This window comes from Mercenaria mercenaria, chromosome 4 (assembly GCF_021730395.1).
Source record: "Mercenaria mercenaria strain notata chromosome 4, MADL_Memer_1, whole genome shotgun sequence".
Taxonomy (NCBI): domain Eukaryota; kingdom Metazoa; phylum Mollusca; class Bivalvia; order Venerida; family Veneridae; genus Mercenaria; species Mercenaria mercenaria.
This window is the reverse complement of record NC_069364.1, coordinates 38,173,436-38,195,602: the sequence shown is the minus strand read 5'-3', so window position 1 is coordinate 38,195,602 and position 22,167 is coordinate 38,173,436. Positions and strand designations below refer to the sequence as shown.

Here is a 22,167-nt window from a genome sequence, read left to right as displayed (position 1 = left end):
TTACATAGTATCACCCTTGTGTATATGCAACCCTTTACTGTCAATCACCCTTGTGTATATTCATCCCTTTACTGTCAATCACCCTTGTGTATATTCATCCCTTTACTGTCAATCACCCTTGTGTATATTCATCCCTTTACTGTCAATCACCCTTGTGTATATTCATCCCTTTACTGTCAAATACCCTTGTGTATATTCATCCCTTTACTGTCAGATTCCCTAAGACAATGTTTTGTCCACAGAAAGAAACTGATCATCGGTTAATTTCCTTCCAAGGAAAGATCTGCATGCCAAGTCAGTATCACATTTACAGTGCAAGGTCATGTGAAGAAAAAACTCTAAACTATGCAGTAAGTATTTGCCCCTTGTTAGTACCATCAGTATCTCCATGACGATATTATATAAACATCTCATATAAACGGTATATCATGAATACAAGAACTGAAATATCATCTAAAACAAAGCATTTACTTAATAACATCTCAGAATTGGAATATGACCTAACGAAAAGCATTTACTGCATGAAGTCTGAGAAATCAAATATCGACCCAGACGACGCATTTACTGCATGAAGTCTGAGAAATAAAATATCGACCCAGATGAAGCATTTACTGCATGAAGTCCGAGAACTGAAATATCATCAAAAAGCTATTCAATATTGATGTATAATACTGAAAACTATTGCCTCAGCTTTGAATAATTAACTTTTATTTACCTCTTGTTGGCTTCTCCTCCACCGTCATATCTGGATCCGAATCATACACAATCTGCTTCGGTAATGTAACTGAAACATATATTCAAACCGGTAATGTAACTGAAACATATATTCAAACCGGTAATGTAACTGAAACATATAATTCATACTGGCAATGCAACTGAAACGTAATCTATGCCGGTTATGTAACTGAAAAATATCATACATATTGGTAATGTCACTGAAACATAATTCAAACAGGTAATGTAACTGAAACACAATTTATCCTGGTCATGACAACCTCCCTATCAACTGTACTGTATGCAGAGGTAAATCCTTACCTAATGTGCTATTTGTGGAGGCAAATCCTTATCTACTGTGCTATTTGCAGAGGAAAATCCTTACCTAATGTGCTATTTGTGGAGGCAAATCCTTATCTACTGTGCTATTTGCAGATGCAAATCCTTACCTAATGTGCATTTGTGGCAGCAAATCCTTATCTACTGTGCTATTTGTGGGGGCAAACTCTTATCTACTGTGCTATTTGCAGATGCAAATCCTTACCTAATGTGCATTTGTGGAGGCAAATCCTTTTCTATTGTGCTATTTGTAGAGGCAAATCCTTATCTACTGTGATATTTGTGGAGGCAAATCCTTATCTACTGTGCTATTTGTGGAGGCAAATCCTTATCTACTGTGCTATTTGCAGATGCAAATCCTTACCTAATGTGCATTTGTGGCAGCAAATCCTTATCTACTGTGCTATTTGTGGGGGCAAACTCTTATCTACTGTGCTATTTGCAGATGCAAATCCTTACCTAATGTGCATTTGTGGAGGCAAATCCTTTTCTATTGTGCTATTTGTGGAGGCAAATCCTTATCTACTGTGATATTTGTGGAGGCAAATCCTTATCTACTGTGCTATTTGTGGAGGCAAATCCTTATCTACTGTGCTATTTGTGGAGGCAAATCCTTATCTACTGTGCTATTTGTGGAGGCAAATCCATATCAACTGTGCTATACATGTATATGGAGACAAAACTTATTTCCTTTGCTGTTTGAGGAGAAGCACATTTACCTCTTGTTCTTCTTTTGATGAGTGAATGATAGACCTGCTTCATTCTCTCCATACAGAGTTTACTGGCCTCGGCATGATTCACCATGGGAACAGGGTAATCCTTGCCCACTATACACTTGGCAGCTTTCTGTACACTTTCTGGAGCATTCCAAGGCTCATAGATATACTGGGGTGGAAAACCTTTCAACACTGGTAAATAATGCCTGTACAAAATGCAACATAAGGCATTAACAACTTACTGTCAGCTGTTTAATTTTACTGGCACAAAATCCATGAAAATTAAATCTCTATAAATACAGTCGACATCGTACTTGCGGCTACCTCTATTAAGCGATTTTTGTATTAAACGACCGGTCAAAATCCCTCCCGAACGTTTTCAGTAAATTAATTCATTCCATTAAATGACTTTTTTATTCAATGACTAGTGACCACATTAATGTAGTCCCGACAGTTAAAATATTCAACAAAAGTATCTATTAAGAAACTGGGTACCAAATTCACGCCGGGCATTTCTTCACCTGTGTTATTAGCATGTACGTTTTGCACCTGCCTGAATGCAATTAACCTTTGTAACAGTCAAACTGACGAACAATCCAGCTATAATGTTCACAGTTTGTAAATATATATACATATATGTATGTTCATAATAAATACAGTTACATTTACAGTTAAAAATAACCTTTCTCTTCACCTCACTGAAATTCAGTAAGAGACCATTTCATTAAGAGACCACTTTTTAGCAGTCCCTTTGGCGGTCTTTTAATACAATGTCGACTGTATGGTAATACTGATTTCAGTAAATATATTTTACCTACATTTTATAGTTTGAACAATGGAAATTTTTAGAAAGCACTGAACAAGGACCTAACGTTCAAGTTAGATTATCTGTAAGTAGCAGGTAATCAAGAAATTAAAGAATTAAGAAATAAAGCAATATCTTCTTACATAACAGTTTTCTATGCAAAATCAAAAGCCTGAAGATTTACAATATCTGTTCCTTAAAATATACTTTTCATGTAATTTTACTGAAAAATATCAACTTGAAAAAGCTTGAAATATGGGCCCATGTCCAAAAATAAGTTTTGGTCTCTCCTGCATCCCTCTTAATGTTATAGATAGTATACCTGATAAAGTCACCAGTAGGATCTGCCTGTTTTCCAAAACCAACAGGACAGTAACAGTTTAGAAACTGTTGGAAAAATGAGCTGCATGACAACCATAACCACATTCCAGCATTCACTGACCAATCAGCATCCAGCAATAACTCATCAAATACCTGAAATATGATAGAGGTTTCTTCCTAGTCTCTTAAAGCTCATCCACTTGTTCACAATGTTTCCTTAAAAGATCAGAAGATGTACAGATTTTATATATAAAACAAGAGGACCATGATGGTCCTGAATCGCTCACCTATCCCCACATGACCCAGTGTTGAACTGAGTATGAAGTCGTTATTTCTATTATTTGACAAAGTGACCTAGTTTTTGAGCACATGTGACCTAGATATCATCAAGATAAAAAATTCTGACCAATTTTCATGAAGATCCATTGAAAAATATGACCTCTAGAGAGGTCACAAGGTTTTTCTATTATTTGACCTAATGACCTAGTTTTTGAAGGCATGTGACCCACTTTTAAACTTGACCTAGATATCATCAAGGTGAACATTCTCACCAATTTTCATGAAGATCTCGTGAAAATATGGCCTCTAGAGAGGTCACAAGGTTTTTCTATTTTTCGACCTACTGACCTAGTTTTTGACCACACATGACCCAGTTACGAACTTGACCTACATATCATCAAGCTGAACATTCTCATTAATTTTCTTGAAGATCCATTGAAAAATATGGTCTCTAGAGAGGTCAAAAGATTTAAATAATTTTAGACCTACTGACCTAGTTTTTGATCGCAGTTGACCCAGTTTCGAATTTGACCTAGATATCATCAAGTTGAACATTCTGACCAATTTTCATACAGATCTCTTGAAAAATATGGCCTCTAGAGAGGTCACAAGGTTTTTCTATTTTTAGATCTACTGACCTAGTTATTGACCGCACGTGACCCAGTTTCGAACTTGACCTAGATATCATCAAGGTGAACATTCTGACCAATTTTCATGAAGATCCAATGAGAAATATGGCCTCTAGAGAGGTCACAAGGTTTTTCTATTTTTAGACCTAATGACCTAGTTTTTGACCCCACGTGACCCAGTTTCAAACTTGACCTAGATATCATCAAGGTGAACATTCTGACCAATTTTCATGAAGATCTTATGAAATATATGGCCTCTAGAGAGGTCACAAGGTTTTTCTATTTTTAGACCTACTGACCTAGATTTTGACCCCACGTGACCCAGTTTCGAACTTGACCTAGATATCATCAAGGTGAACATTCTGACCAATTTTCATGAAGATCTTGTGAAAAATATGGCCTCTAGAGAGGTCACAAGGTTTTTCTATTTTTAGACCTACTGACCTAGTTTTTGACCGCACGTGACCCCGTTTCGAACTTGACCTAGATATCATCAAGGTGAACATTCTGACCAATTTTCATGAAGATCTTGTGAAAAATATGGCCTCTAGAGAGGTCACAAGGTTTTTCTATTTTTAGACCTACTGACCTAGTTTTTGACCGCACGTGACCCAGTTTCGAACTTGACCTAAATATCATCAAGGTGAACATTCTGACCAACTTTCATAAAGATCCCATGAAAAATGTGACCTCTAGAGTGGTCACAAGCAAAAGTTTACGCACGCACGGACGCACGGTCGCACGGACGGACGGACGACGGACGACGGACGCTGCGTGATCACAAAAGCTCACCTTGTCACTTTGTGACAGGTGAGCTAAAAATAAGGACCGTTCCTTGTTTGTGGTTCTAGTACTTCGATATTGTAAAGCTATACGATACCTCTCTTATCTGTAATACATGAGCTGCTTTTAAATCCCTACAAAATCTAAATTCTTAAACTTCATACATAATGCAGATGATAAGAAAAACCTGATGAGAAGTTTTAGGTGACAAATTACTTAAATATTCTGCATCATTGCTGACCTTATTCTAGGGACTAAAAAGTTTTTTGACATGTACCTTGAATCCCTCTTCCCATGATATCCATAAGTCTCCCCGCGTCAAGAAGCAAGCAATGGCATGCCGGGCTAGATGGTGCACCCAGCCTACTTCCCTTAACTGCACCATGATTGCATCGATCCAAGGAAAACCTGTCTTTCCCTGTGAAAAAAAAAAAAAAACATGAACAAAATCTACCTGAAATTATTAGTCTGTAATAACTGAAATGAATGTCTAGCAAGTATAACAGTGTGTAACAAGTGTAACAATGCATGACAAGTTTAACAATGTCTGACAAGTTTAACATTGTCTGACAAATTTAAACATTGTCTGACAAATTTAACATTATCTGACAAGTTTAACATTGTCTGACAAATTTAACATTGTCTGACAAGTTTAACATTGTCTGACAAATTTAACATTGTCTGACAAGTTTAACAATGTGTAACAAACTTAACATTATCTAAGTTTAACATTGTCTAACAAGTTTACAAATGTCTTACAAATTCAACAGTGCCTAACAAGTTTGACAATATGTCTAAAAAGTTTTTCAACATTGTCTGACAAGTGTAACATTGTCTTTCAAATTTAAATTGTCTGACAAGTGTAACATTCATTTTTTTGCTCCGTAGAGCTGTTTTCCTTATTTTCTTTGCTTTTTTTTTTTGATGAAATCACATGACAGATCTATGCTTGACATGTAGGTAGCATTTTCATGAAATAATAACATGAATGAATTTGTCATGGAAACTTAGATCATACACCACCACTACAATTTGGGGTCTCATTTTTTAGCTGATTCTACAGTTTGTGTGTTTGACTGAAAATATTTTTCTTATATCAAATATGACCCCCACTTTTCTTCTGATTTTTATTCAGTACCGAAAATATTCTACAAGAGAGTCATGATGACCCTGGATCGCACACCTGAGTAATATGAGATAGATGTTTCAAATGTAAAACTGATGATAAAATATTAAGATAGTAGGTCAGCAGGTCACATTCATGGTCACTGGAAGTTAGTGTTAAGATTGGTGTGCAAAACTGTACATGTCATCCAAATTTCAAAGCTGTATCTTAAAAAAAAGATATAATTATCATAATTAAACAATCTAGGAAATATGATCTGATAATTTTTGAAGTATTTTTTCCGATATAACTCATACAACAAGTGACGCTCAGTTGCGGGGCCTTTTTTTTCACTCAAGGGGCATAATTTGCGAAATCCTGTTAGAGATCCACTAGGAAATGCTACAACCAAGTATCTAAGACCTAGGCCTTGGACTTTCAGAAAAGAAGATTTTAAAAAAAAATCCTATATGTCTATGTAAAACTTGGGACCCCAGGGCAGGGCCTCTTTTCACCCCAGGGGCATAATTTGAAAAATTTGGTAGAGGACCACTAGGTAATGCATCATACCAAATATCAAAAGCCTAGGCTTTGCAGTTTCAGGCAAGAAGATTTTTCAAGTTTTTTCCTATATAAGTTTGTGTAAAACTTGGGACCCCCTGGGTGGGGCCTCTTTTCAACTTAGGGGCATAATTTGAATAAGCTTGGTAGATGACCACTAGGCAATAGGCAATGCAACATACCAAATATCAAAAGCCTAAGCCTTGCAGTTTCAGACAAGAAGATTTTTAAAATTTCTACCTATATAAGATCGTGTAAAACTTGGACCCTCTGGGCAGGGCCTCTTTTCACCCAAGGGTAACAATATGAACAATCTTGGTAGAGGACCACGAGGCAATGCTACATACTAAATATCAAAGGCCTAGATCTTGTGGTTTCAGACAAGATTTTTGAAGTTTTTTTTTTCCTATATAAGTTTATGTAAAATTTGGGACCACCGATGCAGGGCCACTTTTCACCCCAGGGGCATAATTTGAACTATCTTCATAGAGGACCATTAGATGATGTCACATGCCAAATATTGAGGCTCTACGCCTTGCGGTTTTGGACAAGAAGATTTTCTAAGTTTTTCCTTTTGGTTGCCATGACAACAAGAGTTCTGCTTGGAACATCATTTGTACAACTTCGGGAGAGGACCACCCAAGAATCATTCCTATTAAGTTTCTTTAAATTCCCAGTGGTTTCAGAGGAGATGCTGTCTGAAGGAAAATGTAACACAGACGGAAGGACGAAAGGACATCATGCGATCACAAAAGCTCACCTTGAGCCTTTGCTAAAAATATAAGTTACAGACATTTAAGATGGGTTGGCCATTGGAAATATGTCAATTTTATATAGAATAAAGAAGAACAGATATTTAGTGTGTTGTGACCTTTAACAAGAGTTGTCTGTTGACAGCGCGCTCGACTATTCGAAGAACTGATATATCAAACAGTTTAGACAAAATATGGAATGGTATGTTAAACTTAATTAATTTCTATGTCAAAAAGGACCATAACTGAACTAATGTCCTTGTCCTAGTTATGTAGTCTTGCCTACATATGTAGACTATGATAGTTAACAAGTGGTCAAAGTTTCAAAGCCATATGACAAACTGGCTAGGCAAAATATGGACCAGTTTGAAAAACTTAACTGATTTCCAAGTGCAAAAAGGGTCATAATTCAGCAAAAATAGTTGACAGAGCTATGTACTCTTGCCTACAGATTTATTTATTTATTTATTTATTTGGGTTTTACGGCGCACCAACACAGTATAGGTTATATGGCACCAAACAGGATTACAAATTTTGGTTTCACATCTCATTTACATCGAAATAAAAATATGAGGTATGGAATCAAAATTTGCATATCTTGCCTACAGATAGAAATTATGATGATAAGCAAGTGTTCAAAGTTTCAAAGCCACATGTCAAATAGTTTCGACAAAACATGAGCTTGTACAAAAATTGTACCAATTTCCATGTCCAAAAAGGGCCATAATTCAGTCAAAATAGTTGACAGAGTTATATACTCTTGCCAACAGATAGAGACTGTTATAATAAACAAGTAATAAAAGTTGCAAAACCATATGTCAAACATTTTACACAAAATATGAACTGGTACGAAAAACTTAACCAAGATTTGTTAGTTAAAAGGGGCCATAATTCAGCCAAAATCCTTGATGGAGTTATGTACTCTTGCCTAAAACTGGACATGATGATGGTACACAAGTGTTGGAAGCTTCAAAGCTTTATCTCAAAAAACTGTCAAAATGTGGACTGGTACGAAAAACTTAACCAAGGTGTGACACAGACACCGATCCGTGATGAGTAGGATAGCTCTACTTATTCTTCCAATAGTTGAGCTAAAAAGTAGATTGAAATGACAAGCACCAAAGTTGATAATCAGACTGCCATTCCTTTTATCTGATTTCTACAGATGTATTCATTCTAGAGCAAAACACCATCCTTGTTTTTTTTCTCTACGTGACAAAATACCTTTCTTTCTCTAGCAATAAATATTATTAGCAATGAAACAGACGTTGTTAATTTGACATTTACTTCAAAAATGAGGGTCACAAACATTTCTAGTATACAGCACAAGAACTAGATTTCCAAGGATGATGAATTGCAAATCACCCAGTCTTTGGTAAAAAGCATTACCTAAACCAAGGCTTTGGAAATAGCTTGTTTCTCAGTTTTAGACTGATCTTCTTACTTTTCAGATGAATTTAAAAAAAAGAAAAACAAGAGTGCCAACCCATCTAAATACAAATGTATACAGTCTAACCTGTACTAACGGTCACCTCCGATCAGCGGTCACCTCCGTTCAGCGGCCATTTTATGACGCCCCCGACGGATTTTCCTCTATTTTATCACTTTATTCAGCGGCCACCGAAATTGCCTCCCGACCGCCGTATTTGACCCCTTTCAGCGGCCATTTTTCTTCCAAAATCAATTATTTTTAGGCAATAATCGCCAAAGATACACGATTTTTGAGAATCACGTGATTGCTAAGTTTCGCTTGACTTCACCACAAGAACGACAAAATGACATGAGCTTCTCAATTAAAACTGATAACCAAAGGTGTAATCCCCTTTTTGTTATGAACAAATTGCCAGTAATTATCGGCAATTAGCGTGTCACCTCGTGTCAATTTTGTTGTTCACAGTTTGACCTCGGTTAAACATAATACTCGATAACTAACTAGTAGCATAATATTTGTGATTTTTTTTATACTTCTGTCATCAAAATACTATTAAATTTATACGAAATTAATTGTGTTTGTAAAAAAATATAAACCACTCTATCTTTTAACGAACGTAACGGCAATCGTAGATTTTAGCGTAGACAATAAGCGCGGAGAGTAGCTTCCCTTACCAAAATGGCGAAAATTGTAAACAAACTTGTTTTGAAGTTGGAAAATTGTCTGTAACAATTTTTTGTAGTAAAAAGATCACGCTGGAATTTTAGATTGCTAAGAAGACCATTCGTATTGCGAAGGCAAATGCACGTCATTGTATCCTGGTAAAATAATAATGGGAAACCCCCCAAAAATGGGCCTAAAGGCTATACTGGCCAGAAGTCTGAAAATACATATATTGGCTGCACCTCCGATCAGCGGTCACCTGGCTTTAGCGGCCAAATTGTCTGCTTCCCTTGGCTGGCTGCTAAAGACAGGTTAGACTGTATGCCTGTCACAGCAAATTAATTTTTTATTTAAGAAATAATAAATATGTTCCTATATTTTATCAGTTAATAAAATATGGGCAGGAGTTCGAATGCGCAATAATTAAATCACGAGTGCGTAGCACTTTACAGCACTACATTTCAAGCTCAATGCGTCATTCGGCAGGCTGTTACAATTTACCTCCCACGATTAGAAAAGGAATTTACCGATATTTGTTCTTTTTTAATTAAAGTATAAAGCAATAACAACTGTAAATTTTTTATTTTCAATAACAAGGTAGGTATGATGATAAAAAAATGAAAATTAATACTTTATTCAAAGTTGATAAAGTTTATGCCGTTTCTAAAAATAGCACACGTGTCATCGTGTACACTACACACCAGGATTTTTTTTGGCATAAAAAAATAAAATAAAAATAACTACGTGAAACACTGAATCCTGCACAAGTGGAACAGGGAGTCTAATTTATTTACTGTTATAGTAGTTGATATTGATTGTGCCTGCATTAACTGCACCAGAAAAAATGTGAAATTCTCGACCAGACATGACCCTGTTTACTGAGGATACAGATGTTGAACTTGAAGAAGCAACTTGAAGCTGGCTACACTGGTCCAGTGACTGGAGTTGATCCTTAGGCTCTGATGTTTCAATTTCTACTACTGGTTCTGGTACGACCACTGAACTTACTGGATTATATGGCTTGACCTCAGAAGAATTCCTGCTTTTGTAGGTGAGTGCATTACTAAGGTTATGTTTTTCATCATCATGTGGTTTTATGTAAGATGTCAGACTTTGTACATTCCTGTGTCCAGTAACAGCCATGATTGCTTCATTTGAAAACCCTTTATGACTCAAATGGGTAGACACAAATGCCCGAATACAATGATTAGTGTACCTTTGTGACAATTTTGCTGCTTCGGATAGCCTTGCCATAAAGCCATTTATTTTGTTAACTCCCAAGGGAGAGTTTTCAAACCAGGTTTCAGACTCGGGACCTGCAAATACTCGCTGTGGCCGTTGAAATAATCTTTCACATTGTGGATGGAGCTTTGAAAGGTACTTCTCAAAGCTTTTAAGTGGGCAGAAGTCATCCCCCGTTTCATACATCCTTGGCTCCTTACTTTTTTCTCGACTGTCAAGTCCGTGATGCGTTTTATCTGCCTCATTATAGGCCATTGTTAGGTAACGCCTATCTTTTGCATCTTTTTTTATAACAAATGATTCTTTTTTCAGTGTTTGCAAACCTTCCCTGCCACGGCGTCCAAATTGAGCAATTATTTCATACATTACTTTGTTCTGCAATGTTTCAGGCTTATGTTCTGAAAACACGCCACTTTCATATAATTTTATGTGATCTTCCTCAGAAATGGGCTCTTTGTTTTTTGAAATATCTTTACCTTCTCTTTTCAGACCTTTGATCAATCCAGTGAGAACCTGATTAGATGCCATGAATTCACGATCCTTCATTAAATTCAGCAGTCTCGAGAATGGTGGCGCCGTGAGGTGACGGTTAATACCTGCTCGAATACCAACTAGTGCTGATTTGGAGTAGTTTCCACCTTTCCTGCTCTGCAGACAAGCATAAAATTGCTGAAGAAGCGTGTCCAGTGTTGTCGGATCCAGGTCTTCAAATGATTCATTCAGATACTCATTTTCAGACATCCAGGCTGAAAAATCAACAAAAAGAATCTTTTACTGGAGGGATTATTTATGAAGTCATTAGAAAAATATAGAAAAGTGGAAACTTCGAAGGTGATATTTTAAAATTTAGTGATTTTTTTTATTCTGATGGAAAAGTGTTGGATTTAAAACATAAAGGAAAAATATTAAAGTAAGTGCTACAAACAAAACTGATAAACTGTTGGTATAGACTGGATCACTGATGCATTGGATTGCCTTATTAGCCTGTGTACAGTAATGCCACCTGTCACACAAATGATACTTTCTGAACATTTACGGTACTTTGTGCACACACAGGTGAACTGTCAGTCTTTTGAAATACACTCAAATTGTGTAATAAATTGTTTTAGATCTAGTTTCTACATTTATCAAAATTTCACCCGTATAAGCATTCCAAGAGCTTTCAGACTGAGAAATGGATACGCATATAAGGATTTTGAGCCCAAGTTATGTAAAAGCTCATTATCTCCAGGGTTGGTGCATTTTTAGGGATAGTTATGGTACTTTATGTTAAATTTCCTTTACTGATTTTTGAAATTATATTCTTAGTAATCAATATATTCTAAGTATTAAAGTAATCAATGAGCATTGTTATTTATACTAAATGTCATATGATAAGGCCTAAAAAAATTCTTTGTTTCCGGTAACATACTAGGTATGTTGAAATTTTTTTTGATAATATTTTTTAATTAAGTGAGACTTTTCGAAAATTATTTTTGTGTCAAAAATGAATACAAATAAAGGTGTTATGCCTTTAGAGCATCCGTAAGTTGATTTCTAACATTTAAAGCGTAAAAAGTGCAGTTTTGCAACTTTTTATTAAAAAAGTGTTACAAATATTCTTTAAAGCCATAAAACTTTTAGGGTCAGGCCAAAAATTTAGGCTAGGTCGGGATACTGGAAACAATTTTTTAACACCTTTGTCAAATGAAGTCAGTAGATACCTTTTAATAAGCCAACGGCCCATTTAGTGCTGCTGTCAGTGGTTCTCTCGGTGTTCTGAGCTTTTAATCTTGTTATGTCTGATTCTGAAGCACTCTTGAATCTTTTATTTGGCTGCTCTAAGTCTTGAGGTTCAGGCTCTGCAGTGGTTGGCTCTAAACTACTAATTGCAGAGTTAACAGTTTCCATTTCTATTTCATCAAGTTCATCATCAAGAAAGTCCAAATTTTCATCAAGACCAATCCCAGTGGCATTTTTAAAGAATTCATTTATTTCTTTGTATGTGGAAGTGTACTTTGAAAACTTCAAAGTTGAACAAACATCTAACTTCACCAGAATTCCTTGATTGGGCAACATATTTCATTACCAGTCCATCATACTGGGAGCCAATTACTTGCCAGTCATCGTCAGAACCCCTGACACTACATATTGTGCCAGTTTTGTACTAGGCCATTGTAAACAGGATAGATATTTGATAAATATGTATGTTCTCGCTGGATTTAAGCTTTGCAGACGTACAGGAAGTAGATGCAGGTCAAAATTACTACAATGTTTACGTTCATTCATAGTTAAAATCACGTGACATTGTTTTCATTCATTAACCGGAAGTTAGTACTATTTTACGGTAGCTCTCCTGCGAAACATTTTCCCACGGTGCGAAAAATTATTCTTGCATGCAAATAAATACCAGAATATAATTATTTGTCTCAGAAATTCTTTTTATACTTTGTAATTAAAAAAGTTAGCGCTGAAAAAATGACTTTTTAGATTGCATATCGGAAAAAGAGGTGGAAATTCTTATGTCACAATCTGCGGGAGTGAAATATAACAGCCAACCATATTTTATCGTAGATTCATGTATAGGCGATTTCGCTCTATGTTTATATAGTGATTGCTGCGGATCGTGTTAGAATTTAGTTTTAATGCCGAGTGAACATTGTTAATTTTCACAATTCAAGGGCAATAACTCTAGAGATTTTAATCTGATCTGGTTTGTTATCAAACTTGACTTTGAGTTTTAAGAGATAGATATTCTGTATAAATTTATTGAAGTTTACAGAAACAAGAAGGTCACTGACCCTTAAGCGCTCCCCTGTGTAAAAGGCTTCAAGTGTGTTTGTAAAGGTAGAGTTAGGTTTATAAAACTATCAAGGCTATAGCTATTGTGGATTCAGAGAAGAAGATATTCAAAGTTTCTTTTATATTAGCCTATATCATGCCCATGTCACACACATGGGCATGGCCATTTTTTAACCTAGGCCAAAAATATTAACAATTACGGCAGACAGTCAAACGGTTGAAACCCTAATATCCAAGAAATAGTTGTGTAAAATTGCTTTAAAATTGGGTCTGCATAAAAAACAACATTATATATCTTACCTCTGCCCATTTTGCCAGTGCTTCTGGGTTTTTGTCCCAAGGTACTTGTACACAGATTGAATTACCCGACATTCTGTCAAAATTTGGATTGTCTGTCGCTGCTGTGTAGAAAAATTCCCGCCACAATAACTGACCATGTAATGAAAGTGGTGGGTCACAGTCCTTTTTAATCTACAAATAATAATTGATAATTTAACTAAATAACAGCTTAATTTACAAAATTCATGACATGTTTAACATTGTGGTCATCAGACACCTACAGCTGATCCATTGTCTTACAATCCTTTCATCGTTCATGTGATATTTAATGTTGATATTTAATAGCTTCTTGCTATTGGTTGCTTCATGATTTCATGCAACTGACATGAGATAAATACAGTGAACAATTTTGAGATATTGCAGGACAGTGTTACCTGTGAATTTTTTTTCTCAAACAATTACCAGTTTTTTTCAGTTCTGGGGGAACTGTAGAAGGGTCCATTAGGAGGGGAAAATCATGCAACAATGACTAAAATAAGGGAAAAACTGCATCATAATAAAACAATGTATATCATACATATGGTACACTCTGACAGTAATTGACTTAAAAGTAAATTGTCTTGGGTTTAAAATGGTATGGTATACACATTTATGTAGATTTACTGAGGGCTTTGGTTGAAATATGTATCCTCACACCTCCATAATGAGCAAAAATACTTTTTGGATAAGGGAATGGGACATTTCAGCAAAAAAATTTCTGCAGTGTTAACTTCAAATAACATGACATTCCGAACTAGATATGTGTCACTGTCACCCTCTCTACTTTCAACTGTACATTCATGTGTTGACAATGTATTACCTTAGGTTGGGCGTGACTTGCTGCTAGTGGCAGTGGGGGTATGGATACCATAAAACATCATCAAGAAACATAAAATAATTAAAAAAACTAGAATGTGTCTGTAGGACATAGGGTGTGCCCCCATTGGTACATTTGTCACAAATAAGGGGCAATAATTCAAATGTTTGCTGTGTTAATGAGGTTTAGCCTAAACAAACATTTTATGAAAAGGATTCATTATTCTAGGTCATATATTTTTGAGCTATTAGCATCACAAACAAAAAATCCACTAATCTTGCTATTTCAAGGGCCATAACTCTGTAATAAGCACAAAGATTCTCAAGAACAATGCCAAGTGTGAAAGGTCACATCATGATAAAGACTCTAGCAAGGTTTCATGAATTTACATTAATACTTTTTGAGCTAGGCACATAATTAGGTGAAAATATGCATTTATTAACTATTTTTCACTATTTCAGGGGCCATAACTTTAAAAATATATATAAAATAGGGGGTGGAGCCAGCCAAAAAATAGAAGGTGTGCAAGTTTATATCATGATAAAGACTTATGCAAGTTTTCAACCATTTATATTGAATACTTTTTGAGCTAGGTGCGTCAAAAGGTGAAAATGTGCATTTTTGACTATTTCAGGGGCCATAACTCTGAAAATAGGGGGCAAAGCCAGACAGAAAATAGGAGGTGTGCAGGTTCATATCATGAAAAAGACTCATACAAGGTTTAATCAATTTATACAAAATACTTTTTGAGCTAGGTATGTCACAAGGTGAAAATGTGCATTTTTGACTATTTCAGGGGCCATAACTCTGAAAATTGGGGGCAGAGCCAGACAAAAAATAGGAGGTGCACAAGTTCATATCATGATAAAGACTCATACAAGATTTAATCAATTTATATGAAATACTTTTTCAGCTAGGCGTGTCACAAGGTGAAAATGGGCATTTTTGCCTATTTCAGGGGCTATACTCTAAAACTAGGGGCAGACCAAAACGAAAAATAGGAGGTGCGCAAGTTCATATCACTCAATCAAGGTTTCATGAATCTATATCACATACTTTTGAGCTAGGCATGTCACAAGGTGAAAATGTGCTTTTTTGACTATTTCAGGGGCCATAACTCTAAAAATAGGGGGCAGAGCCAGACAAAAAATAGGAGGTACACAAGTTCATATCATGATGAAGATTCATACAAGGTTTCATCAATTTATATCAAATACTTTTTGAGCTAGGCGTGTCACGAACTTCGAACGGACAAGACCAAATCTATATGCCCCATCACTCATGGGGGGCACAATAAAAGAAACTAAAATAGTAAACAAACAAGGAGCTGCGTTCAATAAATGCTTGATGCCCTCAGTGGCATCCTTGCCTGTAGATTTTGCACCTAAGTCCAAAACGAGGTCATGGTCAAGGTCAAACTGTGGTCAGGTGATGTTTGAAGATGAGGAATGGTCACAGTTGACATCTGTATTAGTATCAATTCATTCTTGTAAGGGGTATTGATTCTAGACGAAACGGTCCCATTTGGTTAACCAAGAGATGGCCCATATAAAGCAACCTAAGTCCAAAATGAGGTCAAGGTCAACGTCAAACTGAGGTCAGGTGATGTCTGAAGATGAGGAATGGTCACAGGTTACATCTGCATTAGTATCAAGTCATTCTAGTAAGGGGTATTGATGGTAGACAAAAAGGTCCCATTTGGTTAACCTCGTATGGTTGGATGGACAAACGAACAGGACAATCACTATATGCCTCCTGCATCAGTAGATGCTGGGGGCATAAAATATGCATATTTATTCATCATTTTTCTTTTGGGGTAAGGGGAAGGGTAGGAGAGAGAATAAATCCCAAATGTGCATAATCATGTCTCATGATTCTATGTCAAATACTTTTTGAGATACATGTTACACAAACTTTTTGTCCCTGTTTTGACTGCAAGGACTTGTTGAGTGAATTCCCCAAAACCCCAGATGCAGAACTTCACATGCTAAATAGCAATCCTCTAAAGTTTCACAATTATAGGTCAAATACTTTTTGAGATATGAACAACACAAACTGCAAACATCAACAGTCAACATATGTGATATAGTTTACCACTAGACGTGTGTTCATAGGACACAGGTGCCCCCACTTCCTGTCACTGAACATGGTTTTATGACTCTTAGGTGATTTTATTTTTTAGATATATGCAACAAAAAAGTTTAAGCACTTCATGTGTGTTTTTTACTAAGTCAAGGATCATAACTCTGGTCTGTCTGAGTGAAATCTAAAACAGAACACCAGATGCACCACTTCACAAGATATATAAATATCTTCTAAAGTTTTATGACTCTAGGTCAAATAGTTTTTAAGATACATGGGACACAAACTTTTATGCCTGTAAGACATATTCTTAAACAGTTATGGGCTTTAACTCTGGTCTTTCAGAGTGAAATCCTAAACAAAACTCATAAATTCAAATGCTGAATAATACTTTTATATGGTTTCATGACTATAGGTCAAATACCTTCTAAGATATATGCAACACAAACTTTTACGCATTTTAAATCAAGGGCCATAACTCTGGTCTGATAGACAGGAATACCAAACAAAACCCCAAGTGCACAACTTCACATGTTGAACTAGAGATGCCTTTGAGAAAAACGCAGTCTCCCACAATGGCCCCTATGAAAAATGTCTAGTTTCTCCAGATGAATTAGATGAGTGGACCCAATTAGATGGCTTGGACGAGTGGACTCAATCAGTAATTCAAGGGCCATAATTCAAAAGTGCCTGGATTTGGCTAGTTATCGAACTTGGCCGAGTTCTTACGGTCAAACACATTTTGTTCAAGTTTGGTGAAGATCGGATGAGAAATGTTCGGTTTAGAGTGCAGACAAGCTTTGTGACACACAGACTGGAGTAAATCAAAAATTCTCCCACACCACTGTGTGGTGGGAGACATAATAATATTCTTATTTTGTTTCATGACCCTATGTCAAACACATTTTAAAGTTTGTGTGACACAAACTTTTATACCTTTTAATGCATATTTTTACTTAGTCAAAAAGTAAAGCTGAAGGGATACTTAGCATATTCTTTTACACATACAAAGATTACAACAAAAGCAACATACAATGAAGTATCTTTATTCAGTACTGAGAATTTAGTAGCATAGTGAGAATTATTTTCTAGTCTGTTATCAGATTTCATTTCTGGAATGACCTTAAATAGCAGCCAGGGGAAATAAAACGAAATGTGTGACAATCTACTTTGACACTGTGTCACTGTCTGAAAGGTGTAGCTGTTATACTTATGACAACAGTCCAGTTCCAGGTCACTGTGACCTTGACCTTTGACCAATTTATCCCCAAAATACAAGGGATCCTCCTGAATGTGTGCTCAGTCACCCTGTAAAGTTTGAAAGCTGAAGCTGAAACACTTCCAGACTCTAGATTTCTTCTGAGACAGAAAATGTAGACAGGCGGACACACAGAAAACGCCATTCCATAATAAGTCTGTTTCCTTTTAAATTACATAACGAATTTCTTGCAGAAATTTTTCCTACACTAAAGACACGTTTCTGTTAGTCAAACTACTCCCTTAAATTCTGCTATTGTTCTACTTTTAAAATGATTTTGGTACATTTATGAAACAGAGATTTAAGGATCAAAAGTGGAAGAATGATATACAGTGTAACTTCCGAAAACCGAACGACCTCCGGACCAGCCTAAATGTTCGGTATTTGGAAGTTTCCGGAATTCAGAAGTTTGGAAATTTGCAGGCAAAGCAGACGAGGTGCACTATATTTATCTTTTCTTACACCTTTCTTACACATCTTAGGATGAAAGAGATTATTATCCTTTATGATAATTGAACAAGTTTGTATAAAGTAATTAATTAATATATAAATGAATTAATTACAAACATTAAGGATAATCAAGTATGTATAAAAAAATTACCGACATAAGAAATATGAAAACATTTCTTTAATAACAGCATTTACTCAAATATTATACACATACAATTTACCTTCATTGAAGTTCGAGTTTGTCAATATTTAATAGATGTTTATATTGCATAGTTTACTCGATTTTACTGAATCAATTAAAACATCAATCTTTCTTTCATTCAAACATTTAGAAGAGTTTTCACACTTAAGGTATTTAATTCATCACGTTTTCATAAATTTAAAACAAGTTAATCGCCAATTACTTCTTTACTTTTGCATCAAATGATCATTGTTATTATAATGCGTGTCAAAATAAACATGCGCCGCTAATAGATACACAAAAGAACATGTTGACAACTTGCCATGAATGGTTTTGGATTTACAGGTGACACTTTTAATCCGGCAAATATTTTGCTGTTCGGTTTTCAGAAGTCAATTTAAGTGTTAAAATATAAATGGTCCTTCAAAAATCGTCCAGTTTTCAGAATTCAGAAGTTCCGGTTTTCAGAAGTTAAAAGTATAGAGAAATAAGAACAAGAAAAGAGGGACTTTAAGTTTTATGCGGTTTTCAAAGGTTTCCGGTTTTCAGAAGGTCCGGTTTTCGGAAGTTCCACTGTATAAGTTATGTTATACCTTTCTGTATAGTTCTTGTAATTTCCAGTAGAACAGTCGCGCTGAGATACAACCAAACCTCAAATATGGACTCAATGTTGTCTGACTAGGAAACAAAGACTGTGATGTCATCTTTGGCTTTTCAAAACTCGCTACCCATGCCTGCAAAATATAACAATGATTTCTAACGTGGGTTAAAATGTCTATATATAAAATCCACCTTGTTCATTTACATACTTTTTGTCTGAAAAAAATCTCCCTCCCTGTTATACCAAATATCAATCTACTGGACAGTATCCATTTCACCCTGAAAAACATCATTCTGAGTCACTGTATATGCCAGTATATGTTTAAAGCTGTTACTGACTGCAGTACAATTTCTAATTGGACAAGGCAGTCTGAAAGACAGCTAAATCCCCCGCCACTGCTATGGATAGTGAAAGGGTAAAACCTTTGATTTCAGCTGTGACCTTGACCTTGAACTGACATGGCTGACTCATGAATTCTGCACAACGTCTTGATGAGGTGATCATTTGACCAAAGTTTCATGAAAATCCTTTAAGGGGTTTAGGAGATACAGAGCTGAAACCGTTGACCTTCAGTTGTGACCTTGACCTTGAGTTGACATGGCTGACTCATGAGTTCTTGATGAGGTGATCATTTGACCCAAGTTTGACGAAAATCCTTCAAGGGGTTAAGGAGATACAGAGTGGACACCAAATGGAAGGCTCAAACCTTCGACCCTTTGTTGTGACCTTGACCTTGAGCTGGCATGGTTGACTCATAATTTCTGCACATCATTCTGATGAGGTAATCATTTGACCCAAGTTTTATAAAATTCCTTCAAGGGGTTTAGGAGATATAGAGTGGACACGAAATGGAAGGCTCAAACCTTTGACCTTCAGTTGTGACCTTGACCTTGAGCCGGCATGGCTGACTTATAAGTTCTGCACATCGCCTTGATGAGGTGATCGTTTGACCCAAGTTTGATGAAAATCCTTCAAGGGGTTTAGGAGATATAGAGCGGACACAAAATGGAAGGTTCAAACCTTTGACCCTAAGTTGTGACCTTGACCTCGAGCCGGCATGACTGACTCATGGGTTCTGCACATCGTCTTGATGAGGTGATCATTTGACCCAAGTGTTATAAAATTCCTTCAAAGGGTTTAAGAGATATAGAGCGGACACAAAATGGAAGGCTCAAACCTTTGACCTTGAGTTGTGACCTTGACCTTAAACCGACAAGGCTGACTCATGGATTCTGCACATCGTCTTGATGAGGTGATCATTTGACCCAAGTTTCATGAAAATCTTTCAAGGGGTTTAGGAGATATGGACCGGACACGATTTTGTTACGGACGGAAGGACGGACGGAAAGATGGATGAAAGGACGGACGGACGCAGACCATTCCTATAATCCCTCCGCCACGGCGGGGGATTAAAAATGTATGATTAAAAAAATTAAGGTATTTCTTCAGTTGGATATTGGTCAATAGCCTTTACCATACTGTACAAACATCAGTTCAGATTTTTCGGTTGGATATTGATCAATAGCCTTTACCATACTGTACAAACATCAGTTCAGATTTTTTGGTTGGATATTGGTCAACAGCCTTTCCCATACTGTACAAACATCAGTTCAGAAATCTCAGGTATATCACACTTAGTAAAACAAGAGGACCATGATGGTCCTGAATCGCTCACCTCTTCCCACATGACCCAGTTTTGAGTATGACGTCGTTTTTTCTATTATTTGACATAGTGACCTAGTTTTTGAGCTCATATGACCCAGTTTTGAACTTGACCTAGATATTATCAAGATAAAAATTCTGACCAATTTTCATGAAGATCCATTGAAAAATATGGTCTCTAGAGAGGTCACAAGGTTTTTCTATTATTTGACCTATTGACCTAGTTTTCGAAGGTATGTGACCCTGTTTTGAACTTTACCTAGATATCATCAAGGTGAACATTCTCACTAATTTTCATGAAGATCTCATGAAAAATATGGCCTCTAGAGAGGTCACAAGGTTTTTCAATTTTTATACCTACTGGCCTAGATTTTGACCGCACGTGACCCAGTTTCGAAACTGACCTAGATATCATCAAGGTGAAAATTCAGATCAATTTTCATGAAGATCCATTGAAAAATATGGCCTCTAGAGAAGTCAAAAGATTTTAATAATTTTAGACCTACTGACCTAGTTTTTGACCGCAGTTGACCCAGTTTCAAACATGACCTAGATATCATCAAGATGAACATTTAGACCAACTTTCATACAGATCCCATGAAAAGTATGGCCTCTAGAGAGGTCACAAGGTTTTTTTATTATTTGACCTACTTACCTAGTTTTTTTAAGGCACGTGACCCAGTTTCAAATTTGACCTAGATATCATCAAGGTGAACATTCTGACCAATTTTTATGGAGATCCATTCACAAGTATGGCCTCTAGAGAGGTCACAAGGTTTTTCTATTTTAAGACCTACTGACCTAGTTTTTGACCGCACATGACCCTGTTTCGAACTTGACCTAGATATCATCAAGATGAACATTCAGACCAATTTTCATACAGATCCCATGAAAAATATGGCCTTTAGAGAGTTAGCAAGGTTTTTCTATTATTTGACCTACTGACCTAGTTTTTGAAGGCACGTGACCCAGTTTCGAACTTGACCTAGATTTCATCAAGATGAACATTCAGACCAATTTTCATACAGATCCCATAAAAAATATGGCCTCTAGAGAGGTCACAAGGTTTTTCTATTATTTGACCTACTGACCTAGTTTTTGATGGCACGTGACCCACTTTCAAACTTGACCTAGAAATCATCAAGATTAAGATTCTGACCAATTTTCATGAAGATCTCATGAAATATATGGCCTCTAGAGAGGTCACAAGGTTTTTCTATTTTTAAACCTACTGACCTAGTTTTTGACCGCACGTGACCCAGTTTCGAACTTGACCTAGATATCATCAAGACGAACATTCAGACCAACTTTCATACAGATCCCATGAAAAATATGGCCTTTAGAGAGGTCACAAGGTTTTTCTATTATTTGACCTACTGACCTAGTTTTTGATGGCACGTGACCCAGTTTCGAACTTGACCTAGATATCATCAAGGTGAACGTTCTGACCAATTTTCATGAAGATCTTATGAAATATATGGCCTCTAGAGAGGTCACAAGGTTTTTCTATTTTTAGACCTACTGACCTAGTTTTTGAAGGCACGTGACCCAGTTGCAAACTTGACCTAGATATCATCAAGGTGAACAATCTGACCAATTTTCATGAATATCTTGTGTAATATATGGCCTCTAGAGAGGTCACAAGGTTTTTCTATTTTTAGACCTACTGACCTAGT

The 22,167-nt window shown here is 36.2% G+C and overlaps 2 protein-coding genes and 1 long non-coding RNA gene across 3 annotated transcripts in view; 1 reads left to right on the top strand and 2 right to left on the bottom strand.

The window, feature by feature from the left end:
- Positions 1-22,167, bottom strand: part of LOC123552817 (cleavage stimulation factor subunit 3-like) — a 135,898-nt gene that overhangs the window by 7,310 nt on the left and 106,421 nt on the right. The window contains exons 27-32 of the mRNA XM_053540940.1: positions 18,822-18,962; positions 13,423-13,593; positions 4,864-5,004; positions 2,897-3,048; positions 1,773-1,975; positions 716-784 (exon numbers count right to left, since the gene is read on the bottom strand). Coding sequence (XP_053396915.1) covers positions 716-784; positions 1,773-1,975; positions 2,897-3,048; positions 4,864-5,004; positions 13,423-13,593; positions 18,822-18,962 — 877 coding nt within the window. The remainder of the gene's footprint in view (positions 1-715; positions 785-1,772; positions 1,976-2,896; positions 3,049-4,863; positions 5,005-13,422; positions 13,594-18,821; positions 18,963-22,167) is intronic.
- Positions 9,886-12,414, bottom strand: LOC128556305 (uncharacterized). The gene is made up of 2 exons (XM_053540939.1): positions 12,045-12,414; positions 9,886-11,087 (listed from the first exon to the last, which is right to left on the bottom strand). Exons 1-2 carry the CDS (start codon positions 12,397-12,399, stop codon positions 9,886-9,888), a joined length of 1,557 nt encoding a protein of 518 aa, XP_053396914.1. The 5' UTR covers positions 12,400-12,414.
- LOC128556306 (uncharacterized) lies at positions 10,012-11,686 on the top strand. The gene is made up of 2 exons (XR_008370556.1): positions 10,012-10,150; positions 10,831-11,686. It is a non-coding gene; the product is annotated as an uncharacterized LOC128556306 (long non-coding RNA).

Coding starts and splice junctions, on each gene's coding strand:
- LOC128556305 (XM_053540939.1), bottom strand. CDS start 12,399: ATGTTGCCCAATCAAGGAATTCTGGTGAAGTTAGATGTTTGTTCAACT. Junction 11,088..12,044: donor GGCCGTTGGCTTATTAAAAG/GTATCTACTGAC, acceptor TTGATTTTTCAG/CCTGGATGTCTGAAAATGAG.